General features: G+C 37.3%; 1 protein-coding gene across 1 annotated transcript; it reads left to right on the top strand.

Moving 5' to 3' along the window:
* The first annotated feature begins 2,874 nt into the window (after nt 1-2,874).
* Nucleotides 2,875-25,452, top strand: LOC113514282 (uncharacterized). The gene is given in 25 exon segments (XM_052896821.1): nt 2,875-3,220; nt 3,350-3,401; nt 5,141-5,369; nt 5,930-6,034; nt 6,717-6,879; nt 8,546-8,674; nt 9,217-9,360; nt 9,778-9,892; nt 10,972-11,057; nt 12,681-12,862; nt 13,717-14,098; nt 15,184-15,380; nt 16,094-16,182; nt 17,221-17,455; nt 17,948-18,122; nt 18,949-19,002; nt 19,719-19,762; nt 19,765-19,920; nt 20,237-20,346; nt 20,702-20,835; nt 21,959-22,107; nt 22,648-22,992; nt 23,574-23,715; nt 23,778-24,023; nt 24,494-25,452. Coding segments are annotated over 25 exon segments (3,858 nt in total). The 5' UTR covers nt 2,875-3,153; the 3' UTR covers nt 24,622-25,452.

Raw genomic sequence — 25,452 nt, forward strand, 5'->3', positions numbered from 1 at the left:
TTATGAACGCAATAGAACCCAAAACAATGATTTTTGGAATTTTTGTCTGTTTGTCTGTACGTTTGTGCACGCTAATCTCAGAAACGGCTTTACCGATATGAATGCAGAAATCACTAATGCGTTGCGGTTTGCTTCACTTAACATTTAGTGTTTTTATAACATTGAGATGGTAAACAAGCATACGGCCCGTCTGATGGTAAGCGGTTAACGTAGCCTATGAACGCCTATAATACTAGGGGTATTTTTTGATGGGTGAAAATGGAATCGTAACCCCGCTTGCGCTAACGGAATACGCCGGCGGAGCACCAGTGAAGGGTGATAGATGAGAATGAAAACAGGCCAGTTAGCCCATCATGATGAATTCATCAGGAATTAACCATGATAGTTTCCAGGGGGAACCACGAGAAAGTCGACCTGGTTGGGTATATTGCTAGCAATGGGATTCTCAGTCTCCATCACTAACAATCCCTTTCCCTCCAGTAGGAGTATTATACGCGCGTTGCCGACCCTGAAGAAACCTTTAACATTTAATGTTTGTTTTATTTCAATCCGAATATAAATAAAAAATATATCAATCTAAAGAATTACATATAAAATGCTATAAAATAACCGATCAGTTCTGTAACCGATTTTAAATATTGTTTCACCGATAGAAAGTTACATTATCAACAAGTACCATAGGTTATATTTTATTTTCTAAAAGCCTATCCGTCTCTGCGAAGCCGGGCCGGATTTCTAACAGGTAAATATAATTCTTTCTAATTAAAATACCAGTATCTGGTGTGAAGCAGTTATGTTTGCATGGCTGTATTTCAATTTGAAGGATGGGATATGACAATGAAATTATAGAGTACAGAGGCAAAACACTTTAGTCCTCAGAAATGGCAACATTGAGGGATATCATAGGTGATACAGTATATCCTGTTATGTCCAAGGTATTGTTCATGTCTATATGCGAAGGTTAGCACTTTCCATCAGGTGAGCCGTCAGCTTGTTTGCTAATAACAAGTTGTATAAAAAAAGTAAAAGCCTAAAATTTTTAACATTACATTTTAAAGTGAATATTAATTCCTAATACATTAATTTGCCAAATAATTTACATAAGAAATATTGCATATGCATTATCTTATGCGCTAAGAATATGCCTAAGACTTAGGCCTACGCATTATGCAAAAAAAAAAAAATTATTGAAATATAAAATAAATAATGACTTTCGAAATTTTCATTGATAGGTACGAGTATTTCATAATTTGTCGAAAAAAACTTGAGGTCTGAAAAAGGCAAAAGAATATTTCACTACTTAGCGTAAATCCCTGCTTTACAAAACCCAAATTCGTCCACATAAGGACTACTCACATCTTTGGGCAGGAGAACCCCAATATCAACTCCTTCCACTTGACTCTATACAGCGTCAAGCGGTTCGGATTATCGACGATCCCATGCTAACAGACGGTTTAGATTCCTTGAGTTTCATGCGGGATATTGCCTCTTTATACATTTTCTATCTGCTGTACAATGAGGAATGTTCCAGGGAATTATATGACCTGATGACGAATTCAAAAAGAATTAATCGAGAAGGTTTCCAGGGGGAGACGCGTGGAGGTTGACCTGATAGGGTATATAGTTAGCAATGGGGTTATCAGATCCTCATTACTAACAATCCCTTCTCCCATTCCTCCCGGATCTTTTCTTTACAATATAATATGGGGAATTACAAAAAACGTATCTATAAACATTTATGGTAAAAGGCCGGCAACGCACAAGCAACTCTTTTCGTGTTGCAGGTGTTTATAGGCGATGGTAGCCGCTTTCCATCAGGTGAATTGTCTGCTCATTTGTCTCCCTAACAGTTAAAAAAACCTTATTTTTTCGCATATTTTTAACAAAAGTGTATACTGTATGCGTGTGTATTGTGTATGGATATTGGAGCGCCATCTATGAATTGTACGATATCGGTTGAGCTGAAAAAGCAGACAAGATTGACCAATTCCCTATAGCAGCGAAAATCGCATGAATACTTCGCGAATGATTGCTAAATGTAAAAAAAAAATATTAATAGCACGATTTCACAATTATATAGGTTTTAAATACAGTTCTTTTTTCTGACAAATATGCCATTTGCAAAAGCGACAAAAGACGAAATTAATTTATAATAGTAATTTTAGTTTCTTAATTACTCTACAGAGGTGGTATTAACAATATAATACAGTTATAAGCAGGAGTAAATTGGTTTTGTGGTATAAGTATTTACTGTATCTCAGTGTTCGATGCAACTGTAAAGGTTATTTGTGGTAAACAACATTAAAGTAATTCGAAAAACCCCTTCTCGTCTCTTATTTATAATAAATAATTAGATCATCTATCACTATTAATTATGTGGGTTTGCTTTATTTCGTGCTTTTTTTTATTTCGAGTGAATAAAAGATAATTAATATAATAGAAAATTAAATGAATTATTAAAATATACTCTGAGGAATTAAACTTTATAATATAAATAGTTTTAGTCATAAATATTATTAGATCGAATTCAGCTCCAAAAATTTCGTTCGATACAGTTCCTTTATAATAAATATTGCCAAAATGACTGCCGCATCATACAATAACGGGATAGCAAGCATTAAGTATCCAAGGCATTAAAAATGTATTCCTTTGCTTTGCTTAAATTCAAATACTTGAGAAAAAAAGGAAAATTAGATATTTTAATATGACCGGTAATAGAAAATGTATTAATACAGTGTAAAATGTTGATATTTATATTATAAAGTTGTTTATTCATAGTAGATAGCTTTTAAATATTTAAATGTCAATACTCCTTACAAACCATATTATTTACGCAGTTTAATTCTTTTGACGTAGATAAAACGAAACGCTATATGCATACATAGAAAATACCTTTCAGAGTTTGACACATCACATCATGATTTCTCCGTAATATTTCCATCTCGCGACTGTACCGCTTATTTCATTAATTTATTACCCGAAACGGTACCGGCATTACAAATTTTGGATCCCTAATATTCTTATAATATACTTTCGCTCAGATTGTATTTACTCGTCACAAGGCAAATAGCATACTAACACACGGATATTGGAAGTTTTTTAGTCACAAACAGTTATTAGTTGCTGTACTAAATTATTGAATTACTCCTTAAAATGACTGAAAGTTCACCTGATGAACCGAGTTCCAACCGAAAGGATTTCATCTGTGGCGTTGTTGAAGGTAATATGGAGTTGTGGAAATTATCTAGATAGTTTTGTTTGTTCTTACAAGATCTTTTATACACACCTGTATCTATCTATAAAAGCTAAGTTTGTTAGCAAGTGAATGACCTAAGCTCGTCTATTGCAGGCTTTTACGGACGACCGTGGACCACTGAACAAAGGAAAGATTTATTTCAAAAGTGAGTGATTTTTTTTTTAGAATTTATATCTAAATGTCAAATGTCTCTTTACACTTTTAAAAACAGATTTATATGATTTTTTTTTTTCAGAACAATCACATGCTAAGTGCATTTATACAATATTTCTAATACTATTTTAATATTTTATAACTAGAATAAAACCTCTTCAATATATATATGTGTGTATATATATATATATACACATAGAATATATTTATTCAAATAGATACATAGTCATATTATAGATATGCGATAACCTCATCAATTCTTGTATCTAGTTAATGGAATTGCCCCACAGTAAAATAATTTTGTTTCCATCCAACATAAGGAATCTGTTTCTAAATTTTAGAATAAATTTTCATAGTTGAAGGATTACTTTTTATTTATTTACTTTTTTTTTATTAGCTGTTAAGCAACTTTAAAAAGAGGAATAAGTTCTCAATTCAGTTATACTTTTACATTTAATACTATGGAACTTAGTTATTATTAAAACGATTTGGAAATTTTTATTTTATCTGAAAGGGTAAAATAATTATATCTTTCAGATTTTTTTTAATGGATGATAATATAATAGTAACCCCACTTATGCTATCGGTATACATTAGCGAGGCACCAGTGATGGATGATAGGTGAGGATGAAATGGCAGGTCAATTAACCCATCATGACTAATTCAATGATAAATTAGTCACGATAGTTTCCAGGGGGAACCACATGGAGGTCGACCCGATAGGATATATTGATAGCAATAGGGACTAACTTCCCCATTACTAACAATCCCTTCCCCCCATATCTTTCAGATTAGTTGCATATAAATTTATTCAAAAATAGGTCAGTTTAGTTTTAATTTTGTAAAACAAAATCTACTTGTATTATTGATCAAAGCTTCCGATTACCTCATTGTTGTCATGGTATATAGTTTCATGTATATGTCCACAATAAATTATGGACAGTGTATCTTTGACAATGTGTAAAAGTATAAATGTAGTAATGGAGTCAGTTCTGTGGCACCATTCTTTAAAGCATTTTCTAAAATTATAATTTCAAATTCATGTTACAGTGTAACTTTATATACACAAAGTAAATTTTAAGACCAGTATGAACCAAATTTATAATGAATTTGAATCAAAACTACTTCAAAATAAATTATTAATAATATTATTTCAGGATGATTAATTTGAAGTAGTATATTAGTAGCTAGATCTTTGTGATTAGTATCATAATACTTTCTACATATTTACTAAACTACCAATAAAAAAAAAATTCTAGAAACAGCACTTATGAATCAAGAGCATTGTCCCTGATTTGTTCTATTAATAAACAACAAATGAAAAGCACTTTTTTAAATAACTTTCAATTGGTTGTTTATTATTTAAATAAATATTAAATTATACTGAAAAATCGAAAGAAAAAATAATTAAAGATTGTTTCCCACAAGTTCAAATCAATTTGTGACAAAACCACTTATTTTGATTTAAAAAATTAAACTACTGAATAAATTTTGATAAAATTTCTTCGGTCACTTCTGTAAGTATATCCATTGTGATAAATAAAGAATTTTCTAAATTGGTTAAAAATTAACATACTTATGATTTAACAAATAAAAATAACCGAATTGAGAACCTCCTACTTTTTGAAGTTGTTTGATAATTGTTCTTCACAAGTAAGAAACACCTAACAGTGCTATGCTGTTTATTGCATGTTTCTTTTGTATGTAATAAGATTAATTAACAATTTTTAGATTGAAAAAATGGGGTATGGACATGTATGTATATGCTCCAAAGGACGATTACAAACATCGCGCGTATTGGCGGGAACTATACACTGTGGAGGAAGCAGAGCATTTGACATCTCTCATCTCTGCTGCCAAATCGCAGGGCATTATATTCTGTTACGCACTGTCGCCGGGTCTCGATATAACATATAGCAGTCAGAAGGAAATCACCACTTTAAAGAGAAAATTGGAACAAGTGCGTATATTTTAATTTGTTAGTTTATACTCAAACACCCTTATTTATAGATGCTGAGACGTCCTACAAATCTATATTTTACCAGAGGGAGACTTTGTGCAAAAGTTGTTTGCTTCAGATCACTAGTTTTTATTAATTATTATTTAGCACAGTATTGGATCTAGAAATTTTGCTGCTTTCAATTAAAACAATATTTACCACTCTTTTTTAAGTGTCTGTTGTCATAATTTTTACCCATTCATTCATTCAGTCATTCTACTCAATATTTCTGTTGCCAAGTAGCTGTGCCTGCAAGTTAGTACTTTGTTTTGAATAGTACAATGTGGTAGCGGAACTACAGTATATGGAGGCAAACCATCTTAGTCCTCAGGAATGGTAACACATTAAAGGTACTACAAGTGTTATAATATATTCTGTGTTATTCATGGTGCTGTTAATGTCTATAGGCATTGTTTTCCATCAGATAGTCAGCTTGTTTGCCATTTTAAGTAGTTTAATTTCTTTTTTTTTCATTTTTTGTAAAAAAGATATATGAATAAAGTTCCTAATATTGTCAACAGGTTTCTCAGTTCGGCTGCACATGCTTTGCTCTGCTATTTGATGATATCGAGCCCGAGATGAGTGAGGCTGACAAACAGATATTCCAAAGTTTTGCTCATGCACAAGTAAGTCTCTCTAAGTAATGTGGAGATAGTTTAATAGATATAACTGGAGGGTAAAGAAAGTGGTAGTGATAGGAACTAGCAAACATTGCTAGCAATATACTCATACATCCATCACGCGGAGGGTGACTTCCGCGTGGTTCCCCTTGAAAACCATTTGGTTAAATCTTTATTAATTCATCAGTATGGGATTTCCTCCTTACCTATCATCTCTTACTGGTGCCCCGTTACTCCACCAACTGATAGGTATAACGCAGGCATACTACTATTCCATTATCAACCATTAAAAAAAATAGATATGACTTTGTACATTGACAATGGCATATTTAAATCTTGGCATGTCTTTTTAAGGAAACTTCATCTAAAATAAAAATAAACTAATAACTAATTGACACAAAAATATTTTTATTCTTAGTTGTTTTGCTTGTTAACTGTCAAGTGTAACCAACTGGTTTCACTTACCTATATAGGTTTAACTGACAATAACAAATAACAATAAAAAAAAAATTAAAGCCCTGCAACCTTTCTCACATTGGAAGTATAATCATGGGTAACAATAACTATTTCTCGATAGGTGGACTGTCAGATTGTCTGCCTTTATTTATTTGTAAATCTATATCTATACATTTATTAACTGTCACTAACAAATAGTCCTTCACTGCAATAAACACATTTATGTTTGCAGGTGTCTGTGACCAATGAGATCCACCAGCACCTGGGCTGCCCGCGGTTTCTGCTGTGCCCGACACAGTACTGCTCCACGCGGGCCGTGCCCACTGTCAACAGCTCCGAATACCTCAACACCCTCGGCACTAAGCTCTCGCAGCAGATTGACATTATGTGGACAGGTATTATGCCTTCTTCTTTTTATAATATAAATTATTTTATTTTACATATATATATATATATATATATATATATATATATATATATATATATATATATATATATATATATATATATATATATATATATATATATATATATATATATATATGTTTTAAATTTGGATATAATATATCTGTGTATCAAATTTAATTCAAATTCATCATAGGCATATTTAACGGCTGTGTGGCCTGCAATAATGAATTTAGAAAAAAATGGCTAACTGCAGTTGCCAATTCGTCTGCCAAGCGTGGCGACTATTGGTAAAAGCCCCCAAGGAAAAGGCTTATGTTCAGCAGTGGACAGTTAAAGGCTAAAATGATGATGATAATGAAATGGCATACTCAGACGCTTTTAAGTCCGGCCAAAGACAATGCTCAATCTAAGTTCTAATCAGGTCATAATAAAATAGGTAATATTGCGTGAAATTTTGTCTATGATCCATTAGCTTCTAATGAATTGTCACAATCTCTTGCCTAGATGCAAAGTTTTTGAAAATAAAAGTATATATAATTTTTTTTTTATTGTTTCTTGAATGTAAATTCAGCATAAGAAAATGCGCTTCTTATGCTGAATTTACATTCCGAATAGGGCGGTATAATCTACCGCCCATTTCGGAATGTAAATTCTTTGTAACAGTAAACAAAAAGAAAATTGTGATATGTTGTAAATTGAATTTATTCAAAAAAGCATAATTTCCATTTTAATTAATATTTCAAAGTTCCTCTAAAGGTGTGTAAAAATATGTAATCTTTAAAGAGGAAACGGCCGCTATTATTAAGATATAAACAACAAGACCATAGAAACATCGCGGTAGTGTTTCGGCAACAATGCAAACATATTACGTATGTAATAAATGTTAACGAACTTGGACGTTAAGTTTTCCATGGATGAGTCAGTGGCTTGATGACGTCACAACCGTCATTTTGTGACGAAACGGTACGCGCTAATAGCGTGCCTGCCATTTTTAACCAACTTCCATAAACAGTATCTTTGTTTTATAACGTTTTTTATAATTCATATTTTTTTCATGTAAATAGGTTTACTTTCATAATTGAACCATACAAATTTAATCGAAATTTACCTATGTAGTTATTTTTTTTTTAATATTAAATCTTAAATTTATCAAATAATCTATCAACTTTTCTATAATGAATGTTTATCGGAAATTTCAAATCTGAACGAAAGAAGTTTTAAGTTAAGCAATCCGCCCCGGCTTCGTATAGATTTTTCTAAAATATGTTACTTGTTGATAACGTGGCTTTCAATAGGTGAAAGAATCTTTAAAATAGGTATTTTTTTTAGTTTATCTATTCACACACATTACACATGTTCAACTGTATTTTAGGTAACTTATTGTTTTATTGTCGCCGTGTGTAACCCGGCACAGAATGGGCCACCCCTTTTCCGTGGGTGTCGTAAGAGGCGACTAAGGGAGGGCGAGGGATGGACAGCGGTATCCCTCTTCAAACATCTCTAAAAGCTTAACTGCGGTTGCCATCCCGCCTGCTAAGCGTGGCAACTACTAGCAAATCTCCCGTTATGGGGAAGGCTTATGTCCAGCAGTGGACAGTTAACGGCTGAAATAATAATAGTAATAATTGTTTTCTTGAACTGTTACTGTTATAGGTCCAAAAGTTATATCGAAAACTCTGACAACGGAATGTATAGAGGAGATAACACAAGTACTGCGGCGGCCGCCCGTCATCTGGGACAATCTACACGCCAACGATTACGACCAGAAAAGAATCTTTTTGGGTATGCAATTGAGTTGAATTTTAACCAATCCTCAAAAGATATTGTCTCGATCAAGACATTGACAACTGGTTACTGAAAATTATTAATTTGTGGGACTGCCAACATTCAAAGATTGACCAACCATCATTACTATCAGAAGTTCTACCATATTAGCCCTCAATCTCCGACTGACGTTTCGTCCACGCACGTCTTGCATCTCGTGTTTCATTTTTAAATGAGGCATCTTCAGGAAAATTATTTAATCGCTGCTCGGAGCCTAGTGTTAACAAAAAAAAAATAATTAAATATTAGTGTAACTTAAGGAATAAATAATAATAAAGTCTTCTCTTGTGTATGTGACAGGTTGTATTCCGCGGCCACGCCTGTGATCATATCATGATATTGACCTATTCATTGGCCTATCTTTCTCAAAAATGAGCTATCAAATGCAGAAAGAATTTCTCAGTACTGACTGGTGGTTCTAGTGATTAGCGCGTTTAAACAAACAAACAAACCCTTCCGCTTTAATATATTATAATAAACTGCTATAAAATTGTCGCCAGGCCCATACTGCGGTCGATCGCCGGAATTGATCCCGTTGCTGCGCGGCGTGCTAACGAACCCTAACTGCGAGTACAACGCCAACATGATCCCCATATGGACGCTCGCACACTGGGCCAGCTGCAGCTTGGATGCGCCCGCGCACAGTATGTTTAAGTCCATATGGATTTTGTATATATATTACCCTTTCATTAAATTGTTTTTTTTTTTTTCATAATAAATAAGGTAATTTATAAATCGACTTATAAAAATAACTAGATGATCAAGTTTCCTTAATATAATTGTTTTAATTCAATTTAAAAAAAAAGGATCAATTTCTCAATATATCTGTATTGTAAAACATTATTTTAATTACAAGCTGTTATGAAGTAAGACACTCTCAGTTTAATTATAACTTTTTATGTGCAACATCTTCGTTGGTCATATACTGATTTTAATGATTCATAAATGTTGACACCCGTGCTAAACTCATACTTATCTGTTTTTAGTACTATGGGTACTAATACTACTATTGAAGTCCTTTTTCCATCGAATTTTACATTATATTAATTATGTTATAACAGTGGAAGCGGTGTCATGGGACATAAAGTTAGAGCGAGAGAGCGAACAGGGCGTGTGCGATGACGAGGCGCCGTTGACGCTCGGCAAACACGTCTACCATCATCGGCAGGCGCTCAGGTAATAAAAACTAATAGATACAAAATACATACATATTTAATACTATTAACTGTATTGTTAAAAGTTTAACTTACGTGTAATTAGATCGAAGAAGCTCGACCAGTTTCGGAATAGATTTGTGATTCTTAGGCTCGTGCTCACATCACAGTCATTCGTGACTAAGGATCACGAATTGATCCCGAAACTAGTCGAGCTTTTTCGGTATAATTACACTTTTGACTTTGGAAATCAGCACCGGTAAATATAAAAGAGATGGAAGATAATTCACTTTTGTTTAGCATCCCTTTCAATTTTATTTTATTTTATTTTATTTATTAGCGCACATAATTTGCAAGTACATAATGTATTGATCAGGTAAATTAGATACTTTGATTGCTGTAACTGAGACAAAAAATATATTCGGGTGTTATTGTTTAGTTAGACATTTAAGTCCGCCACTAACAATTAGTATATATTGTGTATCTTTGCCTTTTATGAACCAAATTCCGACCGATTTAAAAAGAGAATGGAGTTCTTAATTCTATTTCTTTTTTTTTATATTTGTTAACTCGTAACTCCGTCATTTATAAACCGATTTGGAAAATTATTTTTTATATCCAAGCGTACGAAAACTACAAAGAGATGACAACGACCGCGCCAATACCTACGTATCACGCATCGTGTGGATCATAAAATTTCAAATACATTGCGCGGCGTCGAAACTGAGAATTGTTAATTATATGGCTGTGTTGTATTGTAAATGGTTGGATAATATTCTGCCATCTGATTCAGGCCATTCATCTGAATCAGTTGTTTTCGTTTTGGCTAATTTGTCCCTTCTACCTTGTAATTTATTTATTTATAAAAGACACACCAACAATATGCTCACAATAATTAAGCAGACAATATACAATGTTATAAGTAAGTAAAAGAGATAAACTACTATTAAAAAATGCTTAAATCTAAGTTAGAACAAAAAAATCTTACTCCTCACTACCAAGCTTAAGGCCATATGAACACATCAATAAAAGGTAATAGCTGAAATGAGATGGATGGAAGAAGGAGCAATAGAAATATTAATTAACGATTTTAATTTGCAGGCACGCTATTAACGAATGGTTACCAGAGTTTTCAATACCAAAAACTGCCCAGGGGCCAATTATAAAAGCGCAACCTTCAGTCACAGGTAATTATGAATTCTTATTTTGCATCTTTCTAGAAACAAGTAAATTGATAGCACATAACTGAATGAGTTATGAAAAACTATCATAATATATACATATCTTGACTCAGTATGATTTTTTTTTTTATAACTTAGAAAGGCAAACAAGCTGACGGCCCACCTGATGGAAAGTGGTAACCGTCGCCTATAGACATGAGCAGTACCATGGACATAACAAGAGTATAATACTGTTTCGCTCATGATACTCCCCATGCGTTGACATTCCTGAGGACTCAGGTATTATTCCTCTGTAAATTCACAGCTATGCAAACACAACTGTTTTACGGTTGAAATGTAATTGGGACTGGTTGGTTATTGATTTTGTTCATAGTTGGCTTAAACTAATTAGTTCTAAATTTTTTATACAACTTGAAATAAGGAAACAAGCTTATCATGCACTTAGTAAAAAATATTAACCAATAAATGTATTTTTTTTATACATCTTAGAACGGCAAACAAGCTGACGGCCCACTTTGCACAACTTGAAAATTTATTTTTGCAAGCCATTTAGATGTATATAGTACCATAGACAAAGTAGATTATACTGAATTATGTGTATGGTGCCCTTTATCTATTGCCATTGCTGAGGACTAAATTGTTATACCTCAATGCTTTGTAAATTCACTGTTTATATCTCACCCTTTTTGAGTGAACCTAAACACATCTATACTAGCACGATTGTTTGGTAACAGTAACAATGTCGAGTTTTGTACGACCGTTACATAAGTCAGTTTTATCCCGACGACAATATTAGATTGTTACTAATGTCTCAAACCTCTTCAAAGCTCCATTGCTTGGGAACTGCGTGGAAGTCGACCTGTGTGATTACTCTTGAAATAAATTCCAATAGATTGATTTTGGTATTTCAACTTTTAAATTTTTTTAAATTTAACACTTTAAAATTAAATACTAGTTACATAATAGTTCCATTATGTTCTGATAGATGCATATTAGTGCAACTTGCCAATACAATTGTAAATTGATCCCAATTTTAACTTAATACCTAATGGTTATTTGATGAGTGCAGTACGAAATCATCATTGACTTTAAATTGGATTAATATTGATATTAAATTCAAAAGTAGGCCTGCTTATATGAAATATATCCTATCTGGTCCACTTATCGACTGGTCGCTTAATCCTTGTTGAATTCGTTACCATGGGCCAACTGACCTGCGGGTCTACCATGAAATGAAATACCGAAATTTCGGACTCAATTTCGTGTTTTTGTTTGTATCAAAATCGGACCAATGAATGGAGTTTAACATTTCTTTCGTCATACATCCTATCATAAAAGTCCAAAGGAATAATATTTTAACAATTTTAATATTTCCAAACGGCATGTATTATATAATTTTAACATGAAATTTCTGTTTCGTTTGGCTCAGACATTTCGGAAAACATTTCATGGTAGGCCCTCTGCTTTCATCTTCATCTATTAACACTCGCTGGTGCCCCGTTAACGTATACAGATAGCGCAGGCGAGATTATAATTCCATTATCACACATTAAAAAACAACCACTGTGACATAAAAACCATGACTGATATGACCTTGTATAAACAAATGTATGTACACACGCGATCCAGTGCCGCCGGTGCCGATTATCCCGATCATGCCGTCGGTGAACACGTGCATGTCGCTGGTGACGGGCACGAGCAGCACCTGCACGACCAGCACGGCCAACATCCCCACCGTGCACACCAGCCAGCTGCAGGCGCTCGCAGACGTGTGCAGCGCCGCGCCCGACCGACCGATACTCTCCACCGGGGTGAGTGACTCCTCGTCGTCGTCATAACATCGACTTCCCTATGTCAAATTGACCTAGTTGACGTCAGTGTATACCGATAGCGCAGGTGGGAATACCATTTCATTATCATCCATTGAAAAAAACAAACTTGAGGGTTTGTTAGTAAAGGACATAGCCATTCCATTGTTAGCTATCTACTTGCCGGTCGAACACCACGCGATCCAGCCATCCATCGCAAATTCACTAGGAATTACAAAGACAAGCTTTGTAATTCCTTTTGTTTTGCGATGGACCGACTCATTTGACTTTATTCTATGGGATCATACAAGTATACAAATATATAAACGCAATTTGTGGAGAGTGGGGGGGTCTTTTAAAACGTTACGATGCCTTACAGGGGCGGGAGGGGCTTCGAACAACGTGTTACGTAAACATTGATTTTTTTTATTTAAAATAAACATAGGGTAATAAAATCTACCAAGTTGACAACTCTTATCGTTTATGGCGAGGATATAGTCAGGTCAGGTAATTAATCATCATAAATTTTTCACCCAAAATTAACCGTAGTACCTCTTAGAGTGTATTCTAGCAATAGGGCTATTAGTCTACATGTATCGCTAACAGACTCCTTCCAAATAGAGTTTATCACCCTATATATGATGTACTAATGAAAGGACAAGATTGATGAATGTGGAAGAAGCGAAAGAGGTTTGTTTGAATCGAAATTTGGCGTTCCATTGTTTCTGCCACCCTAATGGGAGACAGGCGTATATATGTATGTATGTAATGAAAGGACAAAGAGTACTGTTTGAAATAGTATTGTTATATACTTATTTTATGGTTTGGAACTAGAAAACTCATCTCCTCTATTGCAGATTTCCCCAATAGAAACATTCAACCCAGTATCAAACCCAGTGATGAATTCATTAGTATCACCAACCAAAGTGATACTCAATGAGTCTATACCCAATCCAATAATACCGATGGCCAGTTCAAATATATCCCTACCGTCAGAGATACCAGTTTCAACACTACCAGTACCAATACTCGGTATTAAGGTTTTAGAGGACAATATGGAGAAGTCAGATCAGTCGATGAGTGAGAAAATTGACGAGACCATATCTAACGATTCTGTATTGGAGGGCACTAGTTTTCTAGAAGATATGAAGAAGGACAAAGAAGATGACACGATTATAGTTGATGATGTGGATGCACCAATTGAGGAACAGCAGAGAAACGGTGATATGAATATTGGTGGTGAGTCGTTTGTATTTATTTTTTTACTAAAGTGATTCAATTTCAAAGTCTTGGTCTGTGAATAATTAAAACTTTAAATTGGTTAAGTTCTATTTTGCTGCTAAGTTGTGTTTCAGTTTGAAGGGTGGGATATGACAGTGAAATTACAGGTTAAAGAGGTATAACATCAGTCCTCAGGAATAGATCTTATATTCGCATATGGGGTCAGCTAAACCGTTGCACGTCGACCCATCAGGATCTTTTGTACTTCCCCCTGCTTTTACATCATTTCATAGATCCTATGCGTTACCTTAATGATATCCAGCGGTTTAAGATATCTGTAGATCCCTGGCTCTGGATAAGCCGTTCCCAGTAGACTCATACGCATACTTGCCAATGAATCACAGTTGCACATCAAGTGTTCCATGGATTCCGATTTCTCCTCGCACAGTCTGCACAGTGTGTCCGAAGATAGACCCATCTTGTATAGTATATGCCTTATTGGCATATGTCCAGTTAGAGCACCCATAATGAGTCTTGCCTGTTGTCTCAGGAATAGATAGTAGTTATCATTGTCCATCAGGTGGGCCACTATTATTGCAGATTTATTTATTTATTTTACTTTGAAAGTGAAACATACAATATCTAAATCATATAAAATAGTATACAAATACACATGCTAAATATACTTAATGAAAATCTGACTTAATGCTATAGGTATAGGTATTAGCTATATGTAGAGAATATATATATATATATATATATATATATATATATATATATATATATATATATATTATAGATATATTGCTATTTACTCTTCTATTACAGTTACTTGTTTTATATAGTAATATTTTATGTATATATTTATTTATTTATTTAATATATTATGTGTATGTTTACATTAGTCTCATTATATGTTTATAATATATGAATATATCAAGTATTGCTTTATTTTTTCTCTATTCAATAATGCACCGCCTACTTATTTCTCGATTTGCCCAATGGTTGACTGGTAGAGAACACCGTCCGGTGTTAAGTCCGCCAAATGTACATAGAATTTTACTGTGCATTAAAGTTTAAATAAATAAATGACGTTTGTGTAGATACCCCCCAAACCTTGAGTCCGAACCGTTCGTCGGCGGCGGAGGCGGTAGAGGCGGGGCTGGAGCCGTTGGATGTGGACCCGCCGCCAGCCGCTGCCGGACCCGGCGACCCGGTGGACCCCAGCGACCCCGAAAACCCCATCGACGCTGCCGACACAACGGACCCAGACGTCATTATGAATGACGGCACTAGCGAGGTACGTGCTTATCGTATCAGATCATAAAGAATGGCAATGCATGAGACACAAGTCTACCATATTATATTATAGAAATATTTATTTAATTCTGCTACCATTAATATGTGTGTGAATGCCAACCCTCGAAGATTGACCTCCACTATTACTACCAGAAGCTCCATAATCATCCATATTGGCCATCAATCTCCGATTACCATTTTGTTTACGCATGTTTTATGACATGTGTTTCGCCTCTAAACGAGGCATCTTCAGGCAAATTATTAGATTGCTGCTTGATGCTTAGTGTTAACCATTGGACACCCAAACTGTGAAACTTTTACAATTTCGCACACACATACCAATAGTAATGGAATTAAACAAAATAAATAACCATTTATTCGCCGTGTGGGCTCCGCCATAGAATAGGCCATCTCTTACTTTGCCATGAGTGTCGTAAGAGGCGACTAAGCGAACTTAATGGTCAAGGGATGGACAGCAGCGTCCCTTAAAATATCACTAAAAGCCTAATTGCGGTTGCCAATCCGCCTGTCAAGCGTGGCAACTACTGGCCAAACTCCCTCTTCTGGTGAAGGCTTATGTTCAGTAGTGGACAGTTAATGTCTGATATGATGAACCAATTAATCAATTCACATAAAAGGATCTTCCTCCTCAGCATATTCTATAAAGGAGCTGGTATATTGTGACAATATGTCAATATACAAACGTTATTTCAGAATGGCTCAATGCAGGTGGAGCCGAGTAACAGTCCACTCAGCACGGACATGATGGTGGAGCCAGTGGACCCAGTGGATGTGGTTGATGAGTGAGTAGTGTTAAATCTATCTTTATTAATAACAAACCATAGACTCTTGATACAAAAAGGGCGTGATCCATGGTCGTAATTCCGTACAAAAACTCGATGACGTAAATAATATAAAAAAGTAATGTTCAGAGTGTGTAGTGATTTATTTGTGAATTATTTATATTTAAGAGTATTTACTATTTATTTTACTCCAGAATCGTTTAAAAACGTAAAATAAACAATGTTTCTGCCAGTTTTTTTTTTTTTTTTTACATTATGACTCCATTGGGGTTCTAATGATTTTGCCAATGTAAAGTTTGAAAGAGATACTGCAATGTGTTTAATGCACTTGTCATTTATCAGTGTCACCGTTTACACATTTATTCTTAACATGCAAGTGTATAATTTAATACTTTGCTCTGCTCAGACGTAGTTTGTGGTTGTTAACTGTGGAGGATAATTTTCTCTGTACTCACAAGTGTCTCGCTTTGTGTTTATTATGTATTTTGTTTTGTTAGATGAACAAGATTACTAACAGCTGTCTCTGTACTGTACGCTGAACACTTAGATTATATAGATAGAGTACCGAGCCTCAAAAACCGGCCAACTTTTTGTCAACTCTGTCAGCTACACAATGTATCTTGACGTATTTATATGTAATTATTTAATAAATAAAATGACTATTTACGCAATAAAAAAGTGCAAAAATTATAAGACAAAATAAATATAGAAGTAATAAAAAAAATCACTCATAACGAAGCATTTGTATGGAGACACTCTATCTATATATTTTTTTATGCAACTTAGAATGGCAAACAAGCTGACGGCCCACCTAAAGTAAAAGGGTAACCATCGCTTATATACATGAGTAGTACCATGGACATAACAGAGTATACTGTTTCGCCCATCATATCTCCCGTGCAATTCTTGAGGGCTCAAATGATGATGAAGATATGAACTGTTTATTTACAAAATTTTATTTAAATACTTTTAAATACTGTAGAGTTTATATAATGTATACAGTATACGTATAATGTAAGACTGTCATTATGGTCGTAGCAGCGGCGCGTCTCCGCGGGAGGCGGTGGAGGCGGTGGAGGCCGGCGAGGCAGGTGAGGGTGAGGCGGGCGGCGAGGACGGGTCGTCGCTGTGTGCGGAGGACCTGGTGCTGCTGTGCGACGCCTTCTACCTGCCCTTCGAGCACGGCTCGCGCGGCCTGCGCCTGCTGCACGACTTCCACTGGCTCGCCTGCCACGCCGCCAGCGTGCTGCCGCGCCCCAACAAGCCGCACGAGGTGCCCTTCCACTCGAACGCTTATCTTATTACCTCCAACTACCTCTTAAGACAGTTTATGACACTTATGACTTTCTTTTTTATACAACTACGAATGGCAAACAAGCTGACGGCCCACCTGATGGAAAGTGGTAACCGTCGCCTATAGACATGAGCAGTACCATGGGCATAACAGAGTATACTGTTTCACCCATGATACCCCCCATGCGTTGCCATTCCTGAGGATTCAGGTGTTATTCCTCTATACCCTGTAAATCATGCCATATCCCACCCTTGAAACCGAAACACAGTCGTGCAAACACAACTGCTTTACGGTTGAAACACGAATGGGACAGAGGTACCCAAGCAATCGACTTTTGTACAAAGTCCAAACAGTAGCACACACACATTAATTGTTTCATGAGTACCTTTACATTGTAAATATATATTTGAATATGGAACGCGGATTGACGATGTTGATCTTTTTTCTAAAATTCAAATATGGAACGTGCAGACGAGCGAGTGGATGCGGCGGCGGGCGCGGTTCGCGTGGTGGACGCGGCGCGCGCGGCGGCTGGCGCGGCGGCTGGCGGCGGCCGCCAACCGCGAGCTGCACGCCGAGCTGCAGCCCTACGTCTGGGAGCTGTGCGCCGTGCTCGCGCTGCTCGAGGGCTTCGTGCGCTGGCTCGGTGTGTACACCAACTAAACAACTCTATTGCCATCAGTCACTACATGTATTTTAACCTTAGATTATATAGATGGAGCCGCGAGTCTTAAAAACGGGTCAACTTTTTGTCATTTTTTTTATTAATGTCCTATATCATCTCTCATGCCCGCCAGTATATACATTGACGAATCAATATTTAATAAATAAAATGACTCTCTTTCCCTTATTATCTTAATGGCAAAAACTCATTTGCTTATAATAAGCAAATGAGTTTTCTCTCTGCTCGAGGTTTCTCTCCAAGAGACTACAGCATGGGGTACCTCTCTCACACACACACACACAGATTTCACCCTCTCTTGTCCTTTCACTCTCACAGATTCTCTCTTAACCTCTCTCTACCTGTTTATATTTTCATTTCTCTCTCTTTAATAACCAGCCACAATTTCTTTAAAATTTTTTCACAGGTATGTGCTATTTGTCACGTCAAATTAGCTGACTTGCTTTTTTATTAATGTTCTTTATACTTATGCAATACAATGTACATTGACGTATCAATATTTAATAAATAAAATGTGTTTTTGCTTATTATAAAGGTGCAAAATTTATAAGACAAAATAAATATAGAAGTTATAAAGGAAATACTTGTAATTTTTATCACGCAAAATTGTATTATAATATGAAAAAAGTTGACCCGCTTTTCTCGAAGCATTTGTATGGAGACACTGTATCTACATAAGCTAAAATTTTTTAGGGTATAACAAACAACACATCTAACAGCTTGAGAAATTAAGATTACTATATTAATAAATATTTTTGTAACAGTGTGTTATATGTTTACTTTGTTTCAGAATTGGGCAAATTCCCTCCTAACATAGCGACATACACACAAGGAACATATACATGTACGTTTATAGAATAGTTTATTGTAATACGTAAACCACAAAATAACGTAATACTAACTTTACATATATGTATATAATATATTTGCAATATAAAGGTTGTAACTTAATAATAAATAGAAAAAACATAAGTTCCATTTAATGATATCATACTATTAAATCATATATTTACTTATTTTACTTTATACTTGATATATAATAAATAATATAACATATATACCCAACTTCTGTTAGTCCATTGTTACTTATTAAAATATAGCTTTTTTAGGACTTCCATCAACAATAATTGTGATATATTTTATATAATGACCACGTGGTTTACTATACTTATTTCCTGATATGGCAGATTCGTTCACATGTTCAACGGTTGGACAAATAAATTATTATTATATAACAATCTTTTATATCTACAGGGCCGAATTCGAGTGAACAAGTCAGCGAGACCACGTGTCCTTACAATTTCATTAATTTTTATTCAAGTATCATGAGAATAAATAATTATAAAATTGATTAAAATATAAATTAGTGTTCTATATACATTACAAGGAATAATTTATTACCAAATTTGGTATAATAACAATTTTAACGTTTTATTATATTTAAAGTAGCTAGTGTGATTTTTATTAACAAATGTAGGTACATATTTGAACGGAAGATGTTTAAGCAAATGTATATAATTGAAAGTGAATACGTCTGGGGCGGGGTGGGGCGTGGCGCAGGGTTCTCGAAGGGGTGGCGCGCGGCGTTCGAGAGCGGCGCGCGACGAGCGCGTGGGTGTTCCGCGGCGGGCTGGCCACTACCTGCTCCCGCCTGCTGCTCTCTCTCGACGGCGCTCGCTATCCTTCCTCTCTCCGCCGCGCGCTCTATCTCTCCATCTTTTTGCCGCTCTCGCTGCGGCCTCTCTTTCTCCGCCGCCGACGAGCGCTCTCTTTCTCTCACCGCTTTTCTCTCTCTCTCTCTCTCTCTCGCCTCCACATCTCTCTCTCTCTCTCTCTCTCTCATCTCTCTCTCTCTCTCTCTCTCTATCTCTCTCTATCTCTCTCTCCTCTCCTTTTCTCTCTCTCTCTCTTCTCTCTCTCTCCTTTCTTCTCTCTCTCGTCTCTTATCTCTCTCTCTCTTCTCTCTCTTATCTCTGTCTCTCTCTTCCACTCTCACACACACTCTTACCATCTCTACCTGTCTATATTTTCATTTCTCTCTCTTTTAATAATCACCCACAATTTCTTTAACACAATAGATAATAGTATTTTTTTCACAGGTATGTGCCATTTGTCACAAAACGTGCCGGGATGGTTCCGACTGTAGCGATTTATTCCCTAGCGATCTACAAACACTACCTGCAGATAGGTGAGTGAATGCTGATTTATAAGTCATTGTTACTGAAATATAACTAGGAAACTTTGTTAACCACTTAAGCATCTCGAACGAGACCCTCAATCAAATGTATCCCGAGTACCTCTCGCCAGTTGTAAATATTATGTTTATATTTTTATCTGGAGCGATACCTACTCGCCCGTTTATATTTCATAGAGCTTAGTATATATTTATTGTATACTCATTCGAATTTAGTACGTGTGCCAGTTGACCTCATTTCACAGAAAAACCCTCGCATTAAGTGGTTAATGTATGTCTGACATTCTATCATTCAGATTACGTAATCACAATATTACATCTATTATTCATATAACAATTTTCTTTATAGATTAGTAGTACCGTTCCTTACATTGACTCCTGAGCTGTGTATGGTAATAGAAGATGACCAGGAATGCACACTAAGATACTGTGACGACCCTGACAGCGAAGGGAGCGACCACAAACTCGAAGATAGAATCAATGGTATGTACTTACAAATATTTTCTTGATTCATTCAAGAAAAATAAATAACAATAAAAATGAAGCTGACTTTTCGGCATATTAAAACAACTTAGAAATTAGCGATTTCCTTGCGAACCATACTTTTTAACTAACATTTGAAAAGTAAAAGGTCACTGACATTCTTATTCTTATTTCGGTAACATTTTGTGTCTTCTTTATATAAGTATTCATCATTTTTAAATAAAAATTCATAAATATTTTTTTTTTTATATACTACTTCCATAATACTCGTTTGTCTTCCTAACAATAAAAATAATTAGAATTGTGTTTAATAAAATAATTATAATAATATCTATTGAAATCAAAAAGACATGTTACAATTATTTATTTATTTATTACATTCACTGGGTGAGCCTTACAGTCTTCTAATACGCTCACCCAGGAAAGCATGAGTACAATAACATATAAAAAGGAATATTACACAAAAATATTAAATAAAAAATAATATAAAAAGATTTAACTCAAACAAAAAACGTCTGAACACAAATACTCTGTGGTCACTTGACGAAACTCCAGCAAGTTGGAGGCAAATACATCCAATTGTGGATATTGGCTCAAAATATCATTGAGTAGAGTCAATGCAAGAGATAGGGGAACTTGCTTAGCCAACTCTGTTCTTCGTAATGGAACATCGAATAGGTGTCGTCGACGTGGTCGCACGTAGTTACTGGCCGCTCTTATTGATATTGATTCCAGTACAGTTTGGTTAGTTATACATTTTGTTCCCAAGACTTCACACCTAGTGTGAAGTCCCCGAGTCGTGAAGTCATGAGTCCTCTTCTGCTTACAAATCTTATTAACTAATTTACGAACTTAAGCTATATAATTAATTTAGTTTATATAAAAAATCAACTTCAGTTATGGCAAAACCAGTTATTTTGATTTAAAAACTAAACCACTGAACTGATTTTGAGAAAATATGTAAATCTGTAAGTATATATTTTTAAATAAAAAGGATTTTTCAAATTGGTTTACAACTGACGGAGTTATGAGGTAATAAACATAAGAAAAATACAATTGAGAACCACCTTATTTTTTAAGTTGGTTGAAAAATAAATAAAAACAAGAGAATACATATCCACAGGGACGAAACCCGAGATAGTGGGTTACGCATGCGCGGCGTTGAATAGTAAAGAGTTTTACAAGCGACAGGAGATCGCTTGGATACCGGAGATGTGCAACAAGTATCCCGAGTCGCTCATGGAGAGGGAGGATCTCAGCCAAGCGGCCAAGGTTTGTGATTTATGACAACGTAATTCGAAATTATTGGTATTAAATTTATTAATGTTTAGTTTCGAGTTATTGGCTCGAAATTTACTCTAACCTCTGAAATTACTTTTACATCGACCACATGAAAATAGTCGGTGTCTACATACAATCAGGAGGGTTTTTCTAAAATCATGATGTAATTAAATTTTAAAAGTATTCCATTTTTAAACGGCAAAATTATTCTAGTGATGAGCTTAGTGATTAATGCAATAGCATTCCTTTAAAGTTATCGATATTTAAGTTTAAATTAAATTGTTTCAAATATTGTTAAAGTAATATTTCATTTTATATTATTTCTGCTCTTATCTCAATTATTTGGAATGTGCAAATATAATTTATATCCTGTAGCTGATTATCAAAATCGGAAACGAATCAACAGCGTGCTTTCGATTAATGTCGAATTTGGCAGACATTCCCGGACTGGGAGAATTAAAGACACATGACATGTATTCCAACGCTTGTCCTTTCTGGTGGTAAATGGATGTTGTCCTATCTCGTCCCCAGGATTGCATCTGGCACTTCCACCAGTTTTCGAACGGCGGAGAGTGTGGACCCCGCGCTGCTGACGTGCGCCGCGAGCTCAGTGGCCGCGCTGACGTCGGTACACTGTACACTGTACACTACACTACACTACACTACACTGCTCACACCGCGCTGCTGACGTGCTGCGTGCTGCCGCCGCCCGCCTGCCGCGACCCGCTCGCGCCCGCCCGCCTGCTCACCTGTACCTGTACACTACACTACACTACACTACACTGCTCACACCGCGCTGCTGACGTGCTGCGTGCTGCCGCCGCCCGCCTGCCGCGACCCGCTCGCGCCCGCCCGCCGGTCGGTACACTGTACACTGTACACTACACTACACTACACACTACACTGCTCACACCGCGCTGCTGACGTGCTGCGTGCTGCCGCCGCCCGCCTGCCGCGACCCGCTCGCGCCCGCCCGCCTGCTCACCTGCCTGCTGGCCGCGCTGCGGGCACACGGTCGGTACACTGTACACTACACTACACTACACTACACTGCTCACACCGCGCTGCTGACGTGCTGCGTGCTGCCGCCGCCCGCCTGCCGCGACCCGCTCGCGCCCGCCCGCCTGCTCACCTGCCTGCTGGCCGCGCTGCGGGCACACGGTCGGTACACTGTACACTGTACACTACACTACACTACACTACACTGCTCACACCGCGCTGCTGACGTGCTGCGTGCTGCCGCCGCCCGCCTGCCGCGACCCGCTCGCGCCCGCCCGCCTGCTCACCTGCCTGCTGGCCCGCGCTGCTGACGTGCTGCTGACGTGCTGCGTGCTGCCGCCGCCCGCTGCTGCTGACGTGCTGCGTGCTGCCGCCGCCCGCCTGCCGCGACCCGCTCGCGCCCGCCCGCCTGCTCACCTGCCTGCTGGCCGCGCTGCGGGCACACGGTCGGTACACAGAACACTGAACACGACACTACACAACACGAGACTGCTCACACCGGGCTGCTGACGTGCTGCGTGCTGCCGCCGCCCGCCTGCCGCGACCCGCTCGCGCCCGCCCGCCTGCTCACCTGCCTGCTGGCCGCGCTGCGGGCACACGGTCGGTACACTGTACACTGTACACTACACTACACTACACTACACTGCTCACACCGCGCTGCTGACGTGCTGCGTGCTGCCGCCGCCCGCCTGCCGCGACCCGCTCGCGCCCGCCCGCCTGCTCACCTGCCTGCTGGCCGCGCTGCGGGCACACGGTCGGTACACTGTACACTGTACACTACACTACACTACACTACACTGCTCACACCGCGCTGCTGACGTGCTGCGTGCTGCCGCCGCCCGCCTGCCGCGACCCGCTCGCGCCCGCCCGCCTGCTCACCTGCCTGCTGGCCGCGCTGCGGGCACACGGTCGGTACACTGTACACTGGTACACTGTACACGCGCTGCTGACGTGCTGCTGCGGCCGCACCCGCTCGCGCCCGCCCGCCTGCTCACCTGCCTGCTGGCCGCGCTGCGGGCACACGGTCGATACACTGACACTATACTACACGGCTACACGGCTTCCATCTGGACATACAGTGGATATACTGCACTATTGTATTCATCTGTCCGTTAATCACGTTGTAGGATCCTACCATGTTGACATGTCCACTGGGTAGACTATGTATATATTTTATACTTGATTGTTGTATTGTCAACAAAAGCATATATATTGTAAATATTTACTCTTATCCTACCATGTTGTCCACTGGGTAGACTATGTATATATTTTATACTTGTATTGTCGTATATAAAAGCATATATTACTCTTAAGTGTTCTTCATAACCATTACATAATAACCATACTGTCTACAATGATCATTAACTCGTGTTCGCAGGCGCAAACGGCGTCCACGCGTGCATCAATGCGACCGACCACTACTTGCACCAGTTCTACAGCAAGCTCGGGTTCGTGGAGGTGCACCGCGGCGGCGCGGGCCGCGTGTACCTGGCGCGGTCGTTCTAGCGCCGCCCGCCGCCGGCCGTCCGCCGCCCGCTGCGCACGCCTCGCGCCCGCGGCCTGAGAGCGGCACGCCCGCCCACGCGCGCCGACACCAGGAAGCAGTCGCGCAAGCAGAGGCAGAGGAAGTGAACATTCGGTATGCGGTGTATTTTTTATCGGTTGTAAACTTTTTTATTCTAGTCAGTAATTTGAGAGAAAGACTAAAAATTTATTTTTAAAGCGATCACTTCACGTGACTAACTGTATTATTCTCGTTAATAAATATTGTTTTTTCGAACATCCTATTTGATAAAAGATAAATAGAGTTTGTACAATTTTGTTCCGATTAACAGATTTTGGAAAAGTTTATATGGTATTTGTCACAATATTATTCAAACGAGTTATAACATTTAATAAATCTAAATCAGCAATAAAATACAAAACAAAAATATAGTAGGTAATACAAAAAATATACAAATAACCATTAATATTTGTCTGTAATCCTGGTCACGGCACCAAATTATTATGTAGTCCAAATTACTGATGAGAATAAAACATAAAGTGTGATTTATAAAACTAAATATTTCACCACTAAAATTGAATTGTATATTCCGAAACAATTGAATTCGATGTTACTAAAGTTGTACGCAGCATTGAAATTATAATTTATTAATAAAACTGACTACACTGCGTAAAAAATTACATAACAAAAAGAATGCAATGTAGCGCACAACTAATCACTGAGGAAGGTTTTTTTCACCTTAATGTTATATAAAATAGCACAAAGTCTTTACACACGTACATTATAATCATTATATTAAACTATGAATCTATAATATTATACAGTGAACGCTC

This window comes from Galleria mellonella, unplaced genomic scaffold (assembly GCF_026898425.1).
Source record: "Galleria mellonella isolate WM207_F2 unplaced genomic scaffold, CSIRO_AGI_GalMel_v1 utg35, whole genome shotgun sequence".
NCBI classification, from domain to species: Eukaryota; Metazoa; Arthropoda; class Insecta; order Lepidoptera; family Pyralidae; genus Galleria; species Galleria mellonella.